The sequence below is a fragment of the Schistocerca nitens genome, chromosome 8, assembly GCF_023898315.1.
Source record: "Schistocerca nitens isolate TAMUIC-IGC-003100 chromosome 8, iqSchNite1.1, whole genome shotgun sequence".
NCBI classification, from domain to species: domain Eukaryota; kingdom Metazoa; phylum Arthropoda; class Insecta; order Orthoptera; family Acrididae; genus Schistocerca; species Schistocerca nitens.
The window spans coordinates 84190821-84215555 of record NC_064621.1 but is presented as its reverse complement, the minus strand read 5'-3'; the positions used below and the strand labels follow the sequence as shown (position 1 = coordinate 84215555).

The 24735-nt window shown below is 43.5% G+C and overlaps 1 protein-coding gene across 1 annotated transcript in view; it reads right to left on the bottom strand.

Moving 5' to 3' along the window:
- Positions 1 to 10503: 10503 nt before the first annotated feature.
- LOC126199399 (venom allergen 3-like) overlaps positions 10504 to 24735 on the bottom strand; it is a 160064-nt gene continuing 145832 nt past the window's right edge. Inside the window, exon 4 of the mRNA XM_049936318.1 lies at positions 10504 to 10913. Within this exon, the coding sequence (XP_049792275.1) occupies positions 10504 to 10913 (410 nt within the window). The remainder of the gene's footprint in view (positions 10914 to 24735) is intronic.

Here is a 24735-nt window from a genome sequence, read left to right as displayed (position 1 = left end):
AATACCGGGATGGTTTCTTTCAAAGGGCACGGCCGACTTGCTTCCCCCTCCTTCCCAAATCCGATGAGACCGATGACCTCGGTATTTGGTCTCTTCGCCCAAAAAACCCAACCCCATGGCGGCCATATTTTTCCCCCGCAGCCAGCCAGCCAAGGCGGTCCTGGCGGGGAAAATATTCCTCCGCTGCTAGGTCTTTGTGTAGAACTGTTGCGCATGCAGCACGTGTTAAGTGACGGAAAACAGCGTGGCGAGTGAAAGTATATCAAGTGAAATGGCGTAATGCAAAAGAGTATTCGCGAGTGATGCTTGAACAACGAAAGGAGGCACTTTCAGCATTCTCTTGCTTAATAAACGCGAGCATTTTACTTTTCATTTGTTAATGTTACACTCCTGGAAATGGAAAAAAGGACACATTGACACCGGTGTGTCAGACCCACCATACTTGCTCCGGACACTGCGAGAGGGCTGTACAAGCAATGATCACACGCACGGCACAGCGGACACACCAGGAACCGCGGTGTTGGCCGTCGAATGGCGCTAGCTGCGCAGCATTTGTGCACCGCCGCCGTCAGTGTCAGCCAGTTTGCCGTGGCATACGGAGCTCCATCGCAGTCTTTAACACTGGTAGCATGCCGCGACAGCGTGGACGTGAACCGTATGTGCAGTTGACGGACTTTGAGCGAGGGCGTATAGTGGGCATGCGGGAGGCCGGGTGGACGTACCGCCGAATTGCTCAACACGTGGGGCGTGAGGTCTCCACAGTACATCGATGTTGTCGCCAGTGGTCGGCGGAAGGTGCACGTGCCCGTCGACCTGGGACCGGACCGCAGCGACGCACGGATGCACGCCAAGACCGTACGATCCTACGCAGTGCCGTAGGGGACCGTACCGCCACTTCCCAGGAAATTAGGGACACTGTTGCTCCTGGGGTATCGGCGAGGACCATTGGCAACCGTCTCCATGAAGCTGGGCTACGGTCCCGCACACCGTTAGGCCGTCTTCCGCTCACGCCCCAACATCGTGCAGCCCGCCTCCAGTGGTGTCGCGACAGGCGTGAATGGAGGGACAAATGGAGACGTGTCGTCTTCAGCGATGAGAGTCGCTTCTGCCTTGGTGCCGATGATGGTCGTATGCGTGTTTGGCGCCGTGCATGTGAGCGCCACAATCAGGACTGCATACGACCGAGGCGCACAGGGCCAACACCCGGCATCATGGTGTGGGGAGCGATCTCCTACACTGGCCGTACACCACTGGTGATCGTCGAGGGGACACTGAATAGTGCACGGTACATCCAAACCGTCATCGAACCCATCGTTCTACCATTCCTAGACCGGCAAGGGAACTTGCTGTTCCAACAGGACAATGCACGTCCGCATGTATCCCGTGCCACCCAACGTGCTCTAGAAGGTGTAAGTCAACTACCATGGCCAGCAAGATCTCCGGATCTGTCCCCCATTGAGCATGTTTGGGACTGGATGAAGCGTCGTCTCACGCGGTCTGCACGTCCAGCACGAACGCTGGTCCAACTGAGGCGCCAGGTGGAAATGGCATGGCAAGCCGTTCCACAGGACTACATCCAGCATCTCTACGATCGTCTCCATGGGAGAATAGCAGCCTGCATTGCTGCGAAAGGTGGATATACACTGTACTAGTGCCGACATTGTGCATGCTCTGTTGCCTGTGTCTATGTGCCTGTGGTTCTGTCAGTGTGATCATGTGATGTATCTGACCCCAGGAATGTGTCAATAAAGTTTCCCCTTCCTGGGACAATGAATTCACGGTGTTCTTATTTCAATTTCCCGGAGTGTATGTGTGTTAGAGATAACAGACACGACAATCTGTCCTATACTTATAAAAGCAAATTTCTTTGACTTTCGATTATAGACCCTGTTTAGACATTTATTATCGGGCTTAGGTATGACTACTCATCGTAGTGAATCATATCAAATAAACTGTGTTAAATGAACCCCGCGACTTTTGAAGGAATTAATTCGGTGTGTATGTGCTACACAAAATGAAAGATATCAATAGATTTTCAAACACTAATCGGCCGCCTAGTAACTGTTAATTAGCATCTTTGGCGGCAACCGTTAAACAACGCAGCTAGCTGATGGTAATAATTTGAATCGAAACAAATTTCTCGACAAATATTGACTGCAATGACAGATAGTGTTGTGTCTCCTCGTTTACACGTATCTGGACGAGGTGAAGAATACTGGCCGGGCATAGAAAAAGGACATCACACCTTCGCCGATCGTGGAAGTGCCAGCAGGCAGCAATAGGAGGCGTCACAAAACGTGAAGCAAATGTAGGAAGTGTTGCGAAGGGATATGAGTGCACGGGAATTTTCCATTCAATCCCACCAAAATACCATCACACAAATTCCTTCCTTCGCCCACATTCCTGAATGATGAGTCTTGTACTACTACCGCAGAATCAGAACTACACCCGGGACCTGCAACTCCTCCTAATCATCCACGAAATTCGGAAAATCGGAGCTCAGCATCATCATCTCCATAATTTTCTTCTGTTCCGCCTACCCCAACGAAAGCCAGGAGTCACACGCGCGAAGAGAAATTCAGCTTGCCACCTGGCTTCGCCATTTCATCTCAGCCGTGCTAGGGGAAAGGAAAGATTGCATTTGAAAACTCCCAATGAAAGAAGGTCAAGCGTTACAGAAATGCACTGGATGTTCAAGCGAAGCCTTCAAATCCGGAAGAGGATTCATCTTCATGATCACGTGAGGCTGAGTAGGACGAATAAAACGTAAATTGTAGTTTCTGCAACGTCAATTAATACGACGCTAGATTTGTGACGAAGAGGAACGGGCAGGTGTGGTAAATACAACATGTGCTTTCACGAAATTTGTGTGGGGGCAGCTGGCTGTAACCAATTTCGCTGTGGGAAATACAAGTAAAAGCTACTGGAACAGATGAAAAGTATAATCTTCCATATTGGGTATAATAGTACGACAGTTTACGATGATTCACGTAGCCCCGTTTGTGATTCCCACAGTTCCACATTTTTTAAATTTTTCCATTGTTTCAATATTTTAAATTCTGCTATTTACAGTCAAGAAGAATTGATCTTGAGGCAATGTAGAGTTATCGTACAAAACTTGTAACTATGATCTATTCCCTGTTATATTTTAACTTGTGTAGTAAAATACACTGAGGAGCCAAAGAAGCTGGTACAGCTGCCTAATATCGTGTAGGGCCCCCGCGTGCACGCAGAAGTGCCGCAACACGACGTGGCATGGACTCGACTAATGTCTGAGGCACTGCTGGAGGGAGCTGATGATACCATGAATCCTACAAGACTTGCCATAAATCCGTAGGAGTATGAGGGGGTGGAGACCTCTTCTGAACAGCACGTTGTAAGTTATACCAAATATGCTGAATATTGTTCTTGTTTGGGGAGTTTGGTGGGCAGCGGAAGAGTTTAAATTAAAAAAAGTGTTTCTGGAGCCATTCTGTAGCAATTCCGGACGTGTGGGGTGTCACATTGTACTGCTGGGATTGCCCATGTCCGTCGGAATGCAAAATGGACATGAATAGACCCAAGTGATCAGACAGGATGATTAGGTACGTGTCACCTGCCAGAGTCATATGTAGACGTATCAGATGTCCCATATCACTCCAACTGCACATTCCCCACGCCATTACAGAGCCTCCACCAGCTTGAACAGTTCCCTGTTGACATGCAGGATCCATGGATTCATGAGGTTCTCTCCGGAACGAGACTCGTTCGACCAGGCAACATGTTTCCAGTTGTCAACAGTCCATTTCGGCGTTGACGGGCCTAGGCGAGGCGTAAAGCTTTGTGTCGTGCAGTTATCAAGGGTACACGAGCGGGTCTTCGACTCCGAAAGCCCATGTCGATGATCTTTCGTTGAATGATTCGGACGCTGACACTTGTTGGTGGCCCACCATTGAAATCTGCAGCAATGTGCGGAAGGGTTACACTTCAGTCACGCCGAACGGATTCCCTTCAGTCGTCGTTCGCCCCCTTCTTGCAGGATCTTTTTTCGGCATCAGCGATATCGGAGATCTGATTTTTTACCGGATTCTTGATATTCAGGGCAGACTCTTGAAATGATAGTACGGGAAAATCCCCACTTTATCGCTACCTCGGAGTTCTTGTGTCCCATCGCTCGTGCGCCGACTATAACACCCCGTTCAATCTCACATCTTGATAACCTACCATTGTAGCAGCAGTAACCGATCTAACAACTGAACCTGACACTTCTTGTGTTATATAGGCGTTGTCGACCGCAGCGCTGTTGTTTTAACATCTCTGTATTTGAATACGCATGTCTGTACCGGTTTCTTTGGCACTTCAGTGTTTTTACTACCTCACTGGGGCCAAAAAGATTCATTTGGCTCCACCTTAGCATACGTTCCTAACAGTCGCTCAGTCATCGTCACGCAAGGTACATTCCATACCCATTTCAATATTGCATCCAGTGGTTGTGTTCCTGGCCGGCAATCGATTGTCTCTGGGGTAAATAACTTCAGGGAAACTGGTATTTGAAGAAAAAAAGACCTGGGCACCTACAAACAGCAAAGTCACCCCACAACACTAAAAAGGTAAGGCTTTCTGTTCTCGGTTCCTCCAGTGCTCTGTCCTCAAACATGCAGCTGCTGTTGGATTGTTTGTTCATTCTGTGGGGCGAATCCTTCATGAGAACTAAAATTTCATTCCTACGAACTAGTTGTGGTGCAGGACCTTAATCCATCCGATTTTGTTGCTCGAGGAAATGCATGTGAGGTGCTTGTCTGGCATGTCTCACGACACACTTGTGTTCTTCAGTGATGAGGCTAGCTTCCATACTGTAAATAAGCAGAACGAGCGCTACTGGAACCCCGAGCCGCTCCTCTTCCAAAAAAAAAAAAAAAAACGTTATCACCGTCTCCTACATTCACAATATGTAACTGATTGGTGTATGCATTGCAACAACTGCTTTTTTGAAGAAAACGGACTTGCAGCTTTGGAGAATAAAACGAACGGGCAGCTTTGGAGACTTCTGATCTTTATGTCCACATGATTCTACATCTACATCTACATCTACATTTATATTCCGCAAGCCGCCCAACGGTGTGTGGCGGAGGGCACTTTACATGCCACTGTCATTACCTCCCTTTCCTCTTCCAGTCGCGTATGGTTCGCGGGAAGAACGACTGTCTGAAAGCCTCCGTACGCGCTCTAATCTCTCTAATTTTACATTCGTGATCTTCTCGGGAGATATAAGTAGGGGGAAGCAATATATTCGATACCTCATCCAGAAACGCACCCTCTCGAAACCTGGCGAGCAGAGCGCCTCTCTTGCAGAGTCTGCCACTTGAGTTTGCTAAACATCTCCGTAACGCTATCACGGTTACCAAATAACCCTGTGACGAAACGCGCCGCTCTTCTTTGGATCTTCTCTGTCTCCTCCGTCAACCCGATCTGGTACGGATCCCACATTGATGAGCAATACTCAAGTATAGGTCGAACGAGTGTTTTGTGAGCCACCTCCTTTGTTGATGGACTACATTTTCTAAGGACTCTCCCAACGAATCTCAACCTGGTACCCGCCTTACCAACAATTAATTTTATATGATCGTTCCACTTCAAATCGTTCCGCACGCATACTCCCAGATATTTTACAGAAGTAACTGCTACCAGTGTTTGTTCCGCTATCATATAATCATACAATAAAGGATCCTTCTTTCTATGTATTCGCAATACATTACATTTGTCTATGTTAAGGGTCAGTTGCCACTCCCTGCACCAAGTGCCTATCCGCTGCAGATCTTCCTGCATTTCGCTACAATTTTCTAATGCTGCAACTTCTCTGTATACTACAGCATCATCCGCGAAAAGCCGCATGGGACTTCCGACACTATCTACTAGGTCATTTATATATATTGTGAAAAGCAATGGTCCCATAACACTCCCCTGTGGCACGCCAGAGGTTACTTTAACGTCTGTAGACGTCTCTCCATTGATAACAACATGCTGTGTTCTGTTTGCTAAAAACTCTTCAATCCAGCCACACAGCTGGTCTGATATTCCGTAGGCTCTTACTTTGTTTATCAGGCGACAGTGCGGAACTGTATCGAACGCCTTCCGGAAGTCAAGAAAAATAGCATCTACCTGGGAGCCTGTATCTAATATTTTCTGGGTCTCATGAACAAATAAAGCGAGTTGTGTCTCACACGATCGCTGTTTCCGGAATCCATGTTGATTCCTACATAGTAGATTCTGGGTTTCCAAAAACGACATGATACTCGAGCAAAGAACATGTTCTAAAGTTCTACAACAGATCGACGTCAGAGATATAGGTCTATAGTTTTGCGCATCTGCTCGACGACCCTTCTTGAAGACTGGGACTACCTGTGCTCTTTTCCAATCATTTGGAACCTTCCGTTCCTCTAGAGACTTGCGGTACACGGCTGTTAGAAGGGGGGCAAGTTCTTTCGCGTACTCTGTGTAGAATCGAATTGGTATCCCGTCAGGTCCAGTGGACTTTCCTCTGTTGAGTGATTCCAGTTGCTTTTCTATTCCTTGGACACTTATTTCGATGTCAGCAATTTTTTCGTTTGTGCGAGGATTTAGAGAAGAAACTGCAGTGCGGTCTTCCTCTGTGAAACAGCTTTGGAAAAAGGTGTTTAGTATTTCACCTTTATGCGTGTCATCCTCTGTTTCAATGCCATCATCATCCCGGAGTGTCTGGATATGCTGTTTCGAGCCACTTACTGATTTAACGTAAGACCAGAACTTTCTAGGAGTTTTTCATGACGACACTCTACCAAATGGACGTGGGCGATGTATGGTTCCAGCAGGTCGGTGCCACGGCACCCAAAGCGCGTGTTTCAGTGACTGTTTTGCGACAACAATTCACAGAACGCCTCATCTCCCTGAGGGGCGACCTGCACTGGCAGTATGGTCCCCTGATTTAGCATCCTGCGACTGTTTCGTATGGTGCTAACTAAAATAAATCAGTTACTACGATCGTCCTAGGACCCTGGCTCACAAGAAGAACATCATTAGTCAAGCTGTCGCCAACACACCGGTCGATATGCTGGAAAGAGTTGAAAGCAACTTTTTTTATTTTACGAGGGCTATTCGGAAAGTGAGGAACGATCGGTCGCGAAATGGAAACCACTGTTAAAATCCGACGAGGCTTTTCACAGACGTTTTGGGCAGTGTCTCTAGTATGCCCGTCGATCTCATCAAGACGCTCTTTTCAGTTGTGAGCGGACTGCGAGCGAGTAAATATGTCTAGAACAACAATGTCTCCCGCCAAGTAGGAGGACCTGCTGAGAGGCTTCGCCTTAACGAATGCAGCCCACCTAACACAACTGCCACGCAATTCCTTCTTCATGGCAATTCTCATCCGCACTCTGCAGGGGCAGTGAAGACGCTCCTGCAGCGTTTTCCATGGGAAGTGTTCGATCACCCACAACACAGCCCTAATTGGCTCGTCCTCAGTATCATCTCTGTTCACATGAAACGCTGGATACGAACTTAACACCTGGGCGCAGACTACGCTCTATAGACAAGCGTAGAGAATTATCAGAAAGCACAGGCGGCTGCCTTTCATGACGATGGTCTTGGAAATTTGGTATAACACTAGGACAAATGTCTAAGTCGGAGCGGCAACTATGTAAAGACGTACCTGGAAGGTGTAGCTAAATGTGCAAAGAAAACAGTTTTGATTTTCACTGTGGTTTTCATTTCGCGACCGATCGTTCCTTACTTTCCGAACAACCCTCGTATTTATTCACCCAGTCACGTTTTGCTTTTGTAAGAATGCATCTTCAATAGGTGTCCTCGAATTTTACACAATTTTTTCATCACCATATACTTGTTATAGATGTAAATCAGTTCACAGAAATTTTTCATAATAAATGGAATGGTACTTACAAATCAGCATCTAATTAATTATTTGGAAGTCATTTTAACTGCCATTCTTTGAGTCTACAGTGTCACTTGTTATTGTAAGTGTAGCCAACTTTACAGGTTTTGCTTTCATTTGTTTTTTCTTTGGCAGTATGTGTACTGGTTTAAGTTCGTGTGTGTGTGTGTGTGTGTGTGTGTGTGTGTGTGTGTGTGTGTGTGAGTGTGTGTGTGTGTGTGTGTGTTCCTTTTTTCACTTATGAGAGTGATGGGATTTGTGATCATCTATTGGGATGTTTGTCTGTTATATAATCAATTAGTGTAAACAATAAGCAGTTAGTCACATTCACTTAGTCATTTAGAAAAAGATTCTTTTCTGCATTTCATTTCTTAGCTCCGGATATCTTTATATCTACTTGCACTGAGCCGGCCGAAGTGGCCGTGCGGTTAAAGGCGCTGCAGTCTGGAACCGCAAGACCGCTACGGTCGCAGGTTCGAATCCTGCCTCGGGCATGGATGTTTGTGATGTCCTTAGGTTAGTTAGGTTTAACTAGTTCTAAGTTCTAGGGGACTAATGACCTCAGCAGTTGAGTCCCATAGTGCTCAGAGCCATTTGAACCATTTGAACTTGCACTGAAAACATGTGCACAACAGTGCAAATGACGACGGTATGCGCTGTGTGTCTTGTTTGGATGTGAACTTGTTCCGTTCGCCCATGATACTTGGTTTTGACAGCAGTGATACCTGCTACGCCGCTTATCCTCAAGTTTGCATTCAGTATTGCGCGGTTCTCCCTCCCCGCCGTTTTGCCAACAATGTCAGTGCGACTTTAACAATGATACACAACAGTACGTATATTTTTTATTAATGGAGATAAGCATGTCGTGTAACAGTCTTACTGAATCCAATGGAACGGCGGCACAACGGAACGATGCTCATCTGTTCCTGCAGCGACTGCCACCATGTCACAGCACTTTTTCGTCTGAAAGTGGAGTTGTATGTTTTGGTGATTACATATTACGGTCTCTCTCACTCTTGTGACGGAACTTTCAGATTTAAATATATTTGGGGTAACAGCCCGAATAAATCATATTTCCATTATTATGTTGTAACAGTTCCACCACTGACATTACGCCAAAATACTCAAAAAATATTCCTTGAACGACCTCTGAAACTTCGTTTGTGGAGCTTTGGTTCACGTAGTATATGTACAACATCAACAGGCATCCACGTGACAGAGATATGCACGCTTCCACTGCACTGTTATGATCATAACGTTGATGTTGCTCAGTTAACATTTAATGAAATAAAGTCACTTCATTTCAATATGAAGGTGCACACCTTGAGATGAAAGTGAAAGTAATAATAAATTCAGTGTACCACATAATTTTTATTGATGTACATTTATTTGCAATGTTTCAATGGAAATTGTTCATGATAATGCTGTTTAATCAAATAGACAAAAAAGTCTTCCGAATGAAGTAGCAACTTAGTTCGCTCCTAAATTCTTTAGCAGGAAAGAACAAGATAACCTATATAATACGGCGACTGGTATAGCCCTTTGGTAAACTGAAATTGTACTGGAAAGAGAAAACATGGAAATCAAGGTCTCGAATATTTCACGGTAAGGTGCGATGCAACTTTGAGTCGCTGTATTCTGATGCTGAAAGGAAATGTTCAGTGATAGAGAAATATTTGCCATGCTCTTCGAGATTGAAAAGTGATTACAGATATAAATTTTGATTTGATGGTGAAGTATCTTCGTCCTACAGGAGTGAAGGACTTTAAAAAGTACGAGAAATCAAGTTAATGTCACTTGCCAATATAAGTGCAGACGGAGAACGTGCCTCTGCCTTCTAAAAGATGCAAATGGAAACAAGTATCAGTTATTTCCAGAAAATCATTGCGTGACTCTCTCCGGAACTAAGGATACCCACATGTTCTGTAGATCTGTAGCACAGATAGATTTAATCAAACGGATATTTAATCCTGTTATGGAAGACAACAGCAATGCAGTGCAAAAACAGATGATATGCGACAGAAAAAAATAAAGCGGATCTCTGAATGGCCGAGCTACAGAAAGTCCCAGAGATAATGGGGACCAATTGGGGGTACTGTTTTAGATAGGTCCTATCGATCTCTGTTCCAGGCGTGAGAGTGGTAATATCTTCGGCAAAGCAAACTAAATGGTTGTTACGTCAGAGACATGATATCGAATGACACGAGTGATACGGGAGATGAATGAACAGACAGACGTTCGAATGTTGATATAATAAAACGTAAAGAATACTGTAACTTTGAAAGAAGACCACCTACAGTGGACAGGAAGAAGAATACCTGAGTATGGTAATCTCAGCCAATATTACTGACATTTGGCGATGTCGGAGAAGGATAGCACAGGAAAAGAAAATTTACGTAAATTCGTGAATACAAAAATGTCACGTTAGCTCTCGCATGTTACGAGTGAACGTTAATGGTGCCATGGAAAATGCAGAAGATATCGCGTACTGTCATGAAAATAACAGCAGTGTATTAGACCACAATCAAATTCGTCGTTTTCCTGTCGGAGGACAGGCGAAACTCGTCAGGGAGAACAATCAAGCGGCCTCTGCAGTCGCCCTACTCCGCTATGCTGTTCTCGGCCGCAGCCTCTGTGGTGACGACCTCCGTCGTCACCGGCTCGGTTGTCGTCGCCACCGCTTCCGTGGTCGTCCCCTCGTCCGTCGCGGACTCGGACTCTGTGGAGCCGACGTAGGACGCGGTCGTCGCCGTCGTCGTCTCGGTTGCCGGTGGCGCCGTTGTCGCCCGCAGCATGGTCGTGGGCCGCGTCCCCTCCGTGCTGGAACGCGCCTTCTCGGTGGTCGTGGGCCGCGCCTGCTGTGTGGTCGTGGAGGGCGCCACACTCGCTCGCTGAGTGGAGCCGCCGCCGTCCGCGGCCGGGCTCTTGCTGGTGCTGCCGCCTGGCGGCCGCGTCGTGAAGCTCCAGAGCGGCGGCAGCGGCGTCGTCGTAGCGTTGTAGTTCTCGTCGACTGCACAGGAAGCGCAAAACCAGTAAGGTCTGGAAATTGGCATTTGCATCTAAATACGAGAGCTATCCGGAAACTAATCTCGCTGAGAAAATTGACATATCGCCCATGCAGATGTATTAATTAATCGATTATCTTCTTTCATAACGGCTAAAGTGCACTTAGGGAGTCCCCAGCTCATCCGTTGCGTGCTTCTGTTGGCTTTTCTACCACGTTTCCTATGCATATTTCACTATTTTTGACGTTGTAGTCAAGTTGGGACCAAAAATACATTTATAATCTTGATTGTCACAAACATTCGACTAGTTTTCCGTAATATACCGCAATTTCCGTGGTTATGGTTAGGGCTGAACTCAGCAGCACACCTGAAATAACACACTTTAAACAGCTGCAAGTGAAAAAAGCCTTAGTTCTGGAGCATAGAAAATCAGAAACAAGCAATGTGATCGGCCACTCACATCAGAGTAATAATTGCTCCTGTTCACTACCCACTGTTCATCACAGGAACTATTACCGACAGATGCACGCAGTGGAAAAGCTGCGAACGCCGTTAAGTACACCTTCATTTAAATCTATAATCAGTTTTTATAGCTTATAAACAGTGACTGAGCTGCCCCTACCTATGGGTTTTATGCAACCTGCCTTCAAATACCACACACGCGTTTTTCATATTGTCTCGCCCACTATGAGCAAACTGTTTGTCCTACAGTAAAAGTGTAGGAAATTCAATGTAGTTAAATATTGCACAGGGATACGTTTTCGCTAGAGGGTGCAGTTTTGTCGAATTATTCGAGGATAACGTACAAAAGTGACCTTCAAATGGGGTTTTCTTGAATGACTCGAAAAACGTGGCCTCCTGCGAAAAAGTATCCTGATAAAAAATTTAGCTACATTAAATTTCCTACGAAAAGGTCCTGTTTATTTTTCCTGAAGGGCTAATAGCTAGTGAGAGAATATGAAAATCATGCGCGTCGTATTTGAAGACGTTGTGGGTTGCATAAAATCCATAGGCAGGGGCAGCTCAATCACCCTGCCTTTATCCGTTGAGTATCTGAAAAATTTTCACTGGCTTGTCGAAACCAGTATTGTGAAATGACCGTGTGATAATGTAGAAAAAATAAAGTATAACAGAAGAACGAGTCCTACCTTCAGTACAGTAACCAAGTATGCTACATTTTCCCACAATTTCTGCTGTCTCCGGTATTTTTTCTCCCGTTTTTAACGGATTTCCCCGTATTGCATACACCTTACCCATTTGACGTATTTGCTGTTTTGCCTCGTGTTTCATAAAGTTTTATCTATTTATGCTTACGTTTCCTTACCACTCGTCCACAGCTCGTGGTCGTGCGGTAGCGTTCTAGCTTCCCACGCCCGGGTTCCCGGGTTCGATTCCCGGCGGGGTCAGGGATTTTCTCTGCCTCGTGGTGACTGGGTGTTGTGTGATGTCTTTAGGTTAGTTAGGTTTAAGTAGTTCTAAGTTCTAGGGGACTGATGACCATAGATGTTAAGTCCCATAATGCTCAGAACCATTTCAACCTTACCACTCAAAGATTACCGTTCCCATTGTTGTTGTTGTGGTATTCAGTCCTGAGACTGGTTTGATGCAGCTCTCCACGCTACTCTATCCTGTGCAATCTTCTTCATCTCCCAGTACCTACTGCAGCCTACATCCTTCTGAATCTGCTTAGTGTACTCATCTCTTGGTCTCCCTCTACGATTTTTACCCTCCATGCTGCCCTCCAGTACTAAATTGGTGATCCCTTGATACCTCAGAACATGTCGTACCAACGGGTCCCTTCTTCTAGTCAAGCTGTGCCACAAACTCCTCCCCAATTCTATTCAATACCTCCTCATTAGTTATGTGATCTACCCATCTAAACTTCAGCATTCTTCTGTAGCACCACATTTCTAAAGCTTCTATTCTCTTCTTGTCTAAACTATTTATCGTCCACGTTTCACTCCATACAAATACTTTCAGAAACGACTTCCTAACACTTAAATCAATACTCGATGTTAACAAATTTCTCTTCTTCAGAAACGCTTTCCTTGCCATTGCCAGTCTACATTTTATATCCTCTCTACTTCGACCATCATCAGTTATTTTGCTCCCCAAATAGCAAAACTCCTTTACTACTTTAAGTGTCTCATTTCCTAATCTAATTCCCTCAGCATCACCCGACTTAAATCGATTACATTCCATTATCCTTGTTTTGTTTTTGTTGATATTCATCTTATACCCTCCTTTCAATACACTGTCCATTCCTTTCAACTGCTCTCCCAAGTCCTTTGCTGTTTCTGACAGAATTACAATGTCATCGGCAAACCTTAAAGTTTTTAATTTATCTCCATGGATTTTAATACCTACTCATCGTTCCCATACCAACAGTTTATCATCTTTGAATTCTCTCTTTAAAATAATTCTAGTTAAATGTTTTTAAGTACCATGTACAATGACGAAGTGTCGTTAATTTTCAACCTGTCAGCGAGAGGATATTATCGTGGAGCAGAAGCATTTCACGCAGTCTTCCTGGTCGTTCTTCTTGGACTGCGTCTGCAAGACGTCTCCGTTATTGTCAACAAATGTCAGCAGTGGTGGTTGCACGTTGCCTGGGGCTATCAATTCTTATTAGACTACACCTCCCTGTTCCACCAGATGTGTAATGTCAACTTTTGTGGATGCGCAGAGGTTTTTGTATGGGGAGTTGCTGCTTTATTTGGGCTCCACCATTCCTTTCTTTTCCTTGTGTTAGAATAAAGACACCACTTCTCATCACCAATAACAATACAGGATAGGAATAGTCGGTGTTGTTCAGAAGCCGATTAATGTCGAACAAGACGGTTAGAGGCGCCATGTGGCGGATTGCGCGGCCCCTCCCGCCGGAGGTTCGAGTCCTCCCTCGGACATCAGTGTGTGTTGTTCTTAGCATACGTTACTTTAAGTAGTGTGCGATTCTAGGGATAGATGACCTCTGCAGTTTGGTCCCTTAGGAGCTCACACAAACACAAGCAGCATATGGCCACCCACAGATTTTCGTGATTTTGGTTTTGAGCATACTTTGAAACGTCCCCTTTTTTAACAATTGTATAAGACTGTGCTTAAACTGACACACAATATTTTTTAGCGCAACGCAATCTGACTTTCAAAAATCCCTACAAAAGAATGGCCCTGACTAACATTAACCTATACCTTTCACAAATCACTTACCTCACAAAAATCTTGGTTACTCGAGCTACTGCAATAAAGCGAGCGCCACTACTGCCAGCTAAATAAAAGATTCGAACTACTGAAGGCACTAACTACTGATAGGCATAGTTAGCAAATGAAAGATTTTGATAGAGAACAACCAATGTATTTACCTCAATAGTCATAATATATATAGCAGTTCATGACAAATTTCAAAACTCCGCCATCTCTCTCCCCACATCCACCACTGCTGGCGGCTCACCTCCAACTGCGCAACGCTACGCACTGTTCACAGCCAGCTGCCTAACACTACAATGGCAGACAACAATGCAAACTAGACACAGACTGCACACAGCACAGCCAGTGATTTTTATACAGAGGTGGCGTTACCAATAAAAAAACCTAAACAGCCTACTTACAACTTTACCCATACACTTTAATTTTGAACCTGCCCAGTTGCATGCAGATCTCGCACAATGGTGGAACGATCACCATTCATTACATGTGCCATTTCTCGAGTACGCTGACGTGAATCATTGTGGATTAATGCCTTTAACCGATATTCATAAAACCCCGAATGTCTTTCTGAATGTGGAAAGTCATTAATGTCAAAAGTCCTCCTCAAAACGAGAAAACCATTTTCTTGCCGTGTTCTGTCCAATATCGTTATCCCTGAACACGCCGCAAATGTTTCTGGTGGCCTCCGCTGCTGTAACCCCTCTGTTGAACTCAAAAAGAATGCTACGTCGGAAATGTTCCGATTTCTCCACTTGGCACTCCATTTTCTAGCATCCACAGCTCCAATCACTATCTCCAAATGACAAAATGACGGTATGTAAACTTAAATTGCAGCAGTGAACTACAAATGAAAATGACAGTCGATAAATAAACCCATAGTTACTGGAGTACCAATATGCAAAACAAAAACGATACGAACTTATGCACCAACATAATATAAAGAGAAAAATTAAGAAGCAGTGCTGAAATATATAACAATATAAAAAATTGTGAAAATAGCAAGGAAAGGAAAACCGATGTTTTTGAACGTACATATATGATAAATGACGTTGTTGTTCTAATCTTCAGTCTGGAGATTGGTTTGCTACAGCTCTTCATGATTAACCTATGTTAACCTGTTCAGTATCTCTACATAAATACACTACTAGCCATTACAATTACTACACCACGAAGATGACGTGCTACAGACGCGAAATTTAACCGACAGGAAGAAGATGCTGTGATATGCAAATGATTAGCTTTTCAGAGCATTCACACAAGGTTGGCGCCGGTGTCGACACCTACAACTTACTGACATGACGAAAGTTTCCAACCGATTTCTCATACACAAACAGCAGTTGACCGGCGTTGCCTGGTGAATCGTTGTTGTGATGCCTCGTGTAAGGAGGAGAAATGCGTACCATCGCGTTTCCCACTTTGATAAAGGTCGGATTGTAGCCTATCGCGATTGCGGTTTATCGTATCGCGGCATTGCTGCTCACGTTGGTCGAGATCCAATGACTGTTAGCAGAATATGGAATCGGTGGGTTCAGGAGGGTAATATGGAACGCCGTGCTGGATCCCAAAGCCCTCGTATCACTAGCAGTCGAGATGACAGGCATCTTACCTGAATGGTTGTAACGGATCGTGAAGCCACGTCTCGGTCCCTGAGTCAACAGATGGGGACGTTTGCAAGCCAACAACCATCTGCACGAACAGTTTGAAGACGTTTGCAGCACCATGGACTATCAGCTCGGAGACCATGGCTGCGGTTACCCTTGACGCTGCATCACAGACAGGAGCGCTTGCGATGGTGTACTCAACGACGAACCTGCGTACCCGAATGGCAAAACGTCATTTTTTCGGATGAATGCAGGTTCTGTTTACACCATCATTATGGTCGCATCCGTGTTTCGCGACATCGTGGTGAACGCACATCGCCATCGCCATATTGACGTATCACCCGGCGTGATGGTATGGGGTGCCATTGGTTACACGTCTCGGTCACCTCTTGTTCGCATTGACGGCACTTTGAACAGTGGACGTTACATTTCAGATGTGTTACTACCCGTGGCTCTACCCCTCATTCGATCCTTGCTAAACCCTACATTTCAGCAGGATAATGCACGACCGCATGTTGTAGGTCCTGCACGGGCCTTTCTGGACACAGAAAATGTTTGACTGCTGCCCTGGCCAGCACATTCTCCAGATCACTCACCAATTGAAAACGTCTGGTCAATGGTGGCCGAGCAACTGGCTCGTCACAATACGCCAGTCGCTACTCTTGATGAACTGTGGTATCTTGTTGAGTTGCATGGGCAGCTGTACCTGTACACGCCATCGAAGCTCTGTTTGACTCAATGCCCAGGCGTATGAAGGCCGTTATTACGGCCAGAGGTGGTTGTTCTGGGTACAGGATCTATGCACCCAAATTGCGTGAAAATGTAATCATTTGTCAGTTCTAGAATAATATATTTGTCCAATGAATACCCGTTTATTACCTGCATTTCTTCTTGGTGTAGCAATTTTAATGTTCTGTAGTGTACAGCAACCTACACCCATTATAACCTGTTTACTATATTCAAGCTTTGATCTGCCTTTATTATTTCTACCCCCTCCCATTGCCCGCTCCCTGTCTCTCCGCCATCACCGAATGAACGATCCACTGATATCTCGGGATTTGTCCTCTCAACTGATCCCTTCTGTCTCTCCTTTTGAGAAAGGTTGTGCCCTAAATTTCTTTCTTCCCCAGTTCGCTTCAATACCTTCCGCTTAGCCATTCGATCTTCCTATGTAGTCTTCAGCATCCTTCTATAGCACAGCATTTAAAAAGCTTTTATTCTTTTTTCATTTCCATGGAATGCAACACTCTACACAATTTCATCAGAAAAGACCTTGTAAAACTTAATTTTATACGTATTTGACATTAAAGAATTTCCCCTTTTCACAAACGCTTTTCTCGCTGTCGACAATTTGCACTTTATATCCCCTCGATTGACGGTATGCTGACAAAACAGGTCTTAAGTATCTGTGTGAAACTTTAAAATCATTCGTTAAAAAGCTACCTTTTAAGCTATTTATTCTGAGCCGCATTTCTTTTAAAATGACATTTTGTACCTGGATTATTGATTTATAAATGTACTACAGTCTTTGACTTGTAAAGTGAACGTGCGTTTGTTAGGAGATACTTGGGAGGTACGGTAAACAAGACAACGGCAGGGCTGCAGAGGGAGATTCGCTTGTTGGCATGGCTCACTGAACGAACACAAACGCAATGTCTGCTTTGTGTGGAGAACTGTGTTTTTTCCTGCTTCTCGGCGGCGGTCGAGCTGGCTTGTGGACGATGTGTATTTGAACTGAGGTAAGACTGTAGCATGCTTGAGCTGCTCGGCGTAATATTTTTCTTGCAACGAATTCAAGTCCGTAGCTGTACCTTCATTCGCGTTTAGACTTAACTTCAGATTTTCAAAGAGATGGTTCCTGTCCCATGCTTGCGGTGCAATACCAGTATTTCACTTGTCCATATATGAGGTTAGCGTGTGCTATATTCGTTTACTACCCCTGATTTTATATTGTTTAAATTACTCTGGTGTGATGCATAGAGTTTTCTTTTCTTTTCCTTTTCATATATGATGGGCTTTCATACCGTGTGGTTCATCACGGGGAGAGTGTAATCTGTTATTTGTTACTACTTTTTAACTGGGTATTAATGATCATGAATTCCACTAAACGTCTATCATTTATTTTTCTTTGCCTGTCATTTATGAAATCATTATTGTAACCGATCAGCATACGTGCTCTTATGTTAATCCTTATACCTGTACTTGACTAGAGCACGATCTTTACAGCGAGATTATTACTCAAATCGAAGACAAAAAGCCATCAGCACAAGAACTTTGGATTCTTTGCGTGGCCTTGTAGCTCGTAAGGTAACTTAGTGCTGGCGAGACGTCAAGACTGCACGCTGTGAGTTATATTTCGTGTTTTGCGTGGACAGATATTAGGCTTTCAGTGTGAGGGCTAGATCTTCATTCAAAGTGATCTGCGTATACACTCATCAGCCATGTTAAAAAACTTGTAAAAATTGCCGTTAGCTTAGATTCATCGAAATGTTTGTTGATGCCACTATTTCTTGCCGTTGTGAAATGAAAGCGTCTCCTGTTCTTGAGTATGGCCAGACAGCACTAACACTTTTTCCTGCGTCAAAATTTCTTGCAAAAGGGGCTTATTTTAGGGACATTTTACATGTTCGCATGTAATCGATTCTGTTCAAAAACGAGTAGGAGGATTACAGGATGGATCCTAGAAGTGAAAAAGGATTTAGAAATACACAACGTATAAGCAAAAGAAAGAAAGAAAATGTTAAATTTAGAATTCCAGTGCAGAATCAGTAAGAGAATATGTGTGAAATGGTCTGAAGAAAGAAAAAAAGAGACATGGTGGAAATACGAAAGAATGTCGGAAGACAAGAAGTAACTGAAGCGGTCAGGTGGTTCTTAGGAGACAAAACTGAAGCAAAATAACGTTTGTTTGTGTTTCACACGCGAGAGTCTGAGATACAAAGCGTTGCTAATGCACGTTTTGAAACTAACAAGGGGAGGCCGCCAATTGTGAAATTCAGATTCGATTCATACTGCGCATAATAAAAGCTCATGGCCAGAGGTGTAATGTGGCAAAGCACCAAGAAGCGCTTCTCAGCCGTTACTGAGAAAATCGGCAGTTAAAAGAAACCGTTGCGGTGAAATACTCTCTACGATTTATGAGTTCCTACAGCGTCGTGGCGCAGCGGTAAGCGCTCGGGTTCGTAATCCGAAGGTTGCCGGATCGAATCTCGCGCCATACATTTTTTTTTTTTTTTGTGTAATTCAAATCCATATATATTAGTCTTGGGTAGCCGTCTCTTTCCGGGAAACAAATTTTGTGATTTTCCGTTGCCGAATCCGATGCTTGTTTTTAAATTCGGTGACCCATGTTTTTGAAGCTTTGAAGTTGAAATCTGGGAACTGACTTGCAGCGCCCAAGGCCCACTGTTGCAGGTTTCTGGTAGTAACTTGCTGGAAGTTTTGTCGAGCTTCTACGAAGCGATCATGCACCCATGAATCGATGGTACAATATTTATCAAATTTGCTACCGCCACGGTTGATTTGCTCTTCCCACCTGGATAAATAGCCCATATTTGTCAAACGAGAGCACCCCTTTTTTTGTAGAGTTTTGAGACTCCAGCCTGGATGTTCTTTGGCCAGATTGACAGCTCTAATTTTGTAATCCAGAGAAATATAGTCGTACCCTTTTGTTTTTCTTCTCGTCCGGCTCGTATTCGTTTGATGATTCGTTGGCAATGGGACTCGTTTCGACGTCTTCGTAGGCATTATTATCGTCGATTTCATTAATGTCTATCAGTTCCTCATCATGAACGAGGGTTTTTTCGGCGAGCATTTGCAGCGTATTCTGGAACATTTCTTCCCCAATTACCATGGCTTCTTCGTTGATTGATGATGACGGTTCTGCTGCGATGCGATTACTGTTACGAAGGAGGCTTTCAAAATACACCAACGCATCTTTCAATGGTTGTTTCGCCACGTCTTTGTTTATAGAATCTTCTTCGATCACATCACTTTCATGCGAAGGGCCCGGATCGCTCTCCAATTCTACCGCCTACATTTTTCCGTTTGTTTAACAGGGTGTACCAAAGCTCTCACGTACGCACTAATTTTCGACGATGTTATACGAGTAAGTTGCACTAGGGACCGCATCTACCTTCTTTCGAAGTTAGCAGGCAACTACGCTGCTATGCGGCGGCTCGTTTCGGCCCATTCAACATCTGCCCTTCAAGTGTAAAGAGCGAGTAACGGAGTTTATGTTTCATACCTGCCACAGCAAATTTGTGTTCGTGGGGTCTCTATTCTAATTCGAACGTTTGACTTACACTATACGGATTCGTTTCGAAATATCGTTTCTACGTCTTCCGTTAACTATACATGGTAAACATTATGAAGACAATTAATAACATTTGTGAAATACAACTTTGTTTGTGGAAAACATAATGATATTCGAAGTCGTCAGTGTTTCCACGACAAACGACTTTCAACAACTTATTATATGCGTAATTGTTGCAACTGATTGCCGGGAATTATATATATATATATATATATATATATATATATATATATATATATATATATATATATATATATATATATATATATGTGTGTGTGTGTGTGTGTGTGTGTGTGTGTGTGTGTACATTTGAATTACATAAAACAAATAATAAAAAGAAGTTGCATGGCGCGAGAGTCGATCCGGCGACCTTCGGATTACGAAGCCGAGCGCTTACCGCTGCGCCACGACGCTGTAGAAAATTATTAATCGTAGAGAGTATTTCACCGCAACGGTTTCTTTTAACTGTCGATTTTCTCGACAACGGCTGAGAAGTGCATCTTGGTGCTTTGCCACATTACACCTCTGGCCATGAGCTTTTATTATGCGCAGTGTGAATCGAATCTGAATTTCACAATTGGCGGCCTCCCCTTGTAAGTGTAAACAGCACACTGACCTCTCGGCCGACACTAAAAGTGCGCAGGCGGCCGCGTCTCGATACGTAATCTAAGAATAAGCCACCGGGGGCAACAAGTTGACTGAAGTCAGTGAGTACGCAGAGTACTGCAGAAATTTCCATCGTAGGATGGTGGCAATAACGAATCTCGAGAAATTCCTATGGCGTCCAAAAAAGAGGTTTAATTAAGGCAGTTTAATTGGATATCGCAGTTAATTATTGGTCTCTAATTGGCTTTCGGGGTGGCAGTAAACCATTGCAATTTCCATCAACATACCTCACCACAAAAATCTTCGATTGCTCACGTGCAAGAAAACGCCAAAGAATGTTTTGTGAACTGTCAGTCTCCCTTCAGTATCGTCAGTACATCACACAGTGGTTTCCAAGTTGACAGTATGGTCTTACGTTTATTGTTATTTCTTATCCCCTTCCTCACAAGGACAGTCTTATCGGCTGTTTAAAACGCGCACTAGCAGTTTTAAAATGGAGACAAAGTACCTGCTTTGAAATAAAAAACAAAAATGATTGCATATTTATGCTTAATCCGATTTATTTAAAGATGGACAGTGATAAAACGTAATAATTCAGAATTCAAATAAAGGATAATTGTGATGATGATTTGTTTATTTTATGTGAAAGAGCTGTGATTCATAGCATGGATGGAAAGGAAGATGGGATTAAACAACTTGTAGGATGTTAAACGGAGCGCAAGATAAATGGGTTTTGACTAAAATGAAATTTTCGTGAAAAGGAGACAAGGAGATGGGATATTTTGGGTGTGGATCGGCGATCAAAGTTTAAGACTGCAATAGAGAGAAAGGAATGGAATGTGACAGGTGAGAGGAGCGATCTGTTACATCAAGTGGGATGGGTAAATTACAAAAATTCAGACGTAATTGTAATGCGTTTGTAAATACCCAAGGGAGAACCGAACCTCCGACGGGAGAAGCCGCGCAAACCGTTGCAAGGTGCCTAAGACCGCACGGCTACCCCGCGCGGCATCGAACATGAGTATTCAGTGGTGTCCAGTCGGTATTACTTTCGTACATTAACAGTTGGTACCGACAAACAAAATGAAAAGAATAATAATCTACAGCTTAAATCGAATGATTGTCAGTATCTTCATTTAATCATTTTCCTGCTACTCGTTAACAAGGAAGGAACGACGCACTCAACCAGGACTCACCACCGTACTGCAGGTAAAACGAAGTACATTATTCGCATGATCTGGAGGACACTCCTTCAGATGTAAAAAACATGTCTTTGAATACAAAACTTTGGGATACAGTGCTCAAAGATAAACAAATGCCGCATGACGAAGTTTTTTGCACTAACATTATTTTCCTTCTCCAATCATATTACAACCTACAAAACATTATGCAAATAAACAATAAAAAGAAAGATGAACATGATTAGTGCAGTTGCGCTATACTAACTCGCCTCGAATGTTCTATTTCCAATATTATTGCCGGCCGCTGTGGCCGAGCGGCTCTAGGCGCTTCAGTCCAGAACCGCGCTGCTGCTGCAGTCGCAAGGTTCGAATCCTGCCTCGGGCATGGATGTGTGTGATGTCCTCAGGTTAGGTAGGTTTCAGTAGTTCTAAGTCTAAGGGACTGATGACCTCAGATGATAAGCCCCATAGTGCGTAGAGCCATTATTATTATTATTCGTTGTTTACCCAGTACACTTGGCACTGCTACCCAAAGGTTAGCACTTTCGAACGGCGTTCAGCAGGCTTGAAAGATTTGGTACACTTGAGAAGCGCAATGTACCAGCAGAGCATTTATTAAACCTAAGTATTTATTATAGTCGTGTGAAAGATAGGCAAAATGCAGTAGCCCAGTATGCGTACGCTTCTCCCGTTAGATCGAGATTATTGGATTATGAGAGTTTCTGTAAATATGTACCTCCAACGCGCAGACACATATTTTGACTGTACAGTGTTTGGGAATATTCTAGAGAGCACTGACGTAAAATACGATGTTGAACGAAACCCGCTGCATTTTCATTGGAGAGACATCGAACGAGCATGAAAATTGTGCCACATAGGAACAGTAAGAACTAGCATGAAACTGATGCCATATAGGAAAGATAAGAACATAGTAACCAACAGCAATATCTGTCACATGACTCTCACGTAAAGAGGATTTCGTGTTTTTCTATCAGCTGAATGCCTGCTGTGTGTCAAGAAATTACGTTAATAAGCAGCTACTTCTGTTGTTCTTTAAGCGTAGGACAATATCGCTCCAATCCGTATGACTCCACTGGTCATGTGTAGTCATTCTCGTAATGACTTTCGTGTGTTTAAAATTAATCACGGACCAAGCCCGATACTTAAGTGGCGACGTGGTGTGTCGGACTTCACGTGCGGATTCACCAATGGCGGAAAAGATGCTGATTTTTGTAAAGACAAATGTCCTCTCAGGAACAGCAATTAAATTACCTTCAGGATCAGTGTGTATTTTCCTTGTAATTCCATTTGTTTACTGTCAGTTCAAGCAAGTGAGTGAGTTACGTTACTCCAGATAGTCGCAGTGTCTGCTACTACAGGAGAAAATTAGAGTCAATTTTTGATACATTTGTAAATACGCCGTGGTTACGTCAACCATATACTGTGAACGGGTGTCAAGAGGTCTTGAAGAGGTGGAGAGAGGATTGCCGAATAAAGAGTACAGGTATTAAAAAAGACGTAGCAGTTCATATGGCATCGCGGCAAGAACGTCCACGAAAAACGTCACACCTGCCTCAGTCTCGTAATTTGTCCACCTCAGGACAGTTGTGCCAGTTTTGCTGTGGACCGCTTCACACACGATTCGCCGTGGCAAGAACAGTCCCGCTTCGGCGTTGGTCATTCAAGAAGAGCGGCACAATCTGAGTCTTGAAATTTTTCATGTATAAGGTAAATTGAATGTAATTTTTAATATCATTGGTTATTACTGTGTCTGTCTTTATATAGTGTCTGTATCTTGCATTACAATGTTCTTCAGACATGAATGTAGACCCTGTTTTGACCATTACAGCTCTTGTAAATGTTACGAAATTGTGTGCGTTGCAGCGTGCAAGAAAAAACTGGAAAATTCTACGATAAAAGAAAGTTCGTACTGAATCCCTTTTCTTGGCGAAAATTATTTCTACCTTATGTAAGGCCATTTACGATTCTATGTTTTCGTAAATTATGTTCCTTAAATTGTACCTAACTGATGTTTCTTATGAAATTTTGCATTTTGTTTTTTTTTCTAATAAAAAAATTCCCACTTGTTTTCAGGATTTTATTTTAAGTAATAATTTTGCCTGATGGAGGTTCGAATGTCGTGTCATATAACAGTTGAATTTTACTACTGTCAGAATAATAAAATACGTATTATAATATGGTTGCAACATCACATCATGGAGTGGACATATATATATAGTGTGGAAAAGTGCTATATAAGGAACACAACAGAAACAAAAACGTTTTTAGAAAATCAAGAAAAGTGACACAACTCAAAGAAGCAGTTAAAATGCAGAGAATTAGTAAGCAGTGTGCTACCTTTTATTTTATGTTTGTCTGTAAGCTTATGTCGGCTTGGTTTCCTCCATTAGTACGTGTCCTCATGTTGTAAAGGGACATACGAGTGTTAGCTTTGAGCAAACTATTGCTGCTGTCCGTAGTTGTTGGATGTAAATATTTCAGTAACGTTTTAATGTTGCTTTATGATGTGATGTTGCAACTATATTATAATACGTATTTTATTAATCTGACAGTCGTAAAACTCAAATCTGACATTTAGTTGTTTAGTCAAACATGTTGAATTAATAAATAATTACCTGATGACATCTCACATTCGACGAGAACGGAACTACACGTCCGTATAACTGTATTGACTGTAATGGAATTTGCTACAAAAATTACTTACTTGAAAGTTGAAGGACACTTATACTATTTCAGTGTAAGATCTTTAAAGTTCTGGAGTACTGTATTTTTGAGTTGTGTCACTGTTCTTTCCGAGCTACGATATGTTCGTAACGAATTCAGTTATGAGAAAGGGAATTCCGTTTGTCAGTATCCCCTTGGAAGCTCAAAAAAGTTGCTTGATACATGGTTTATTTTA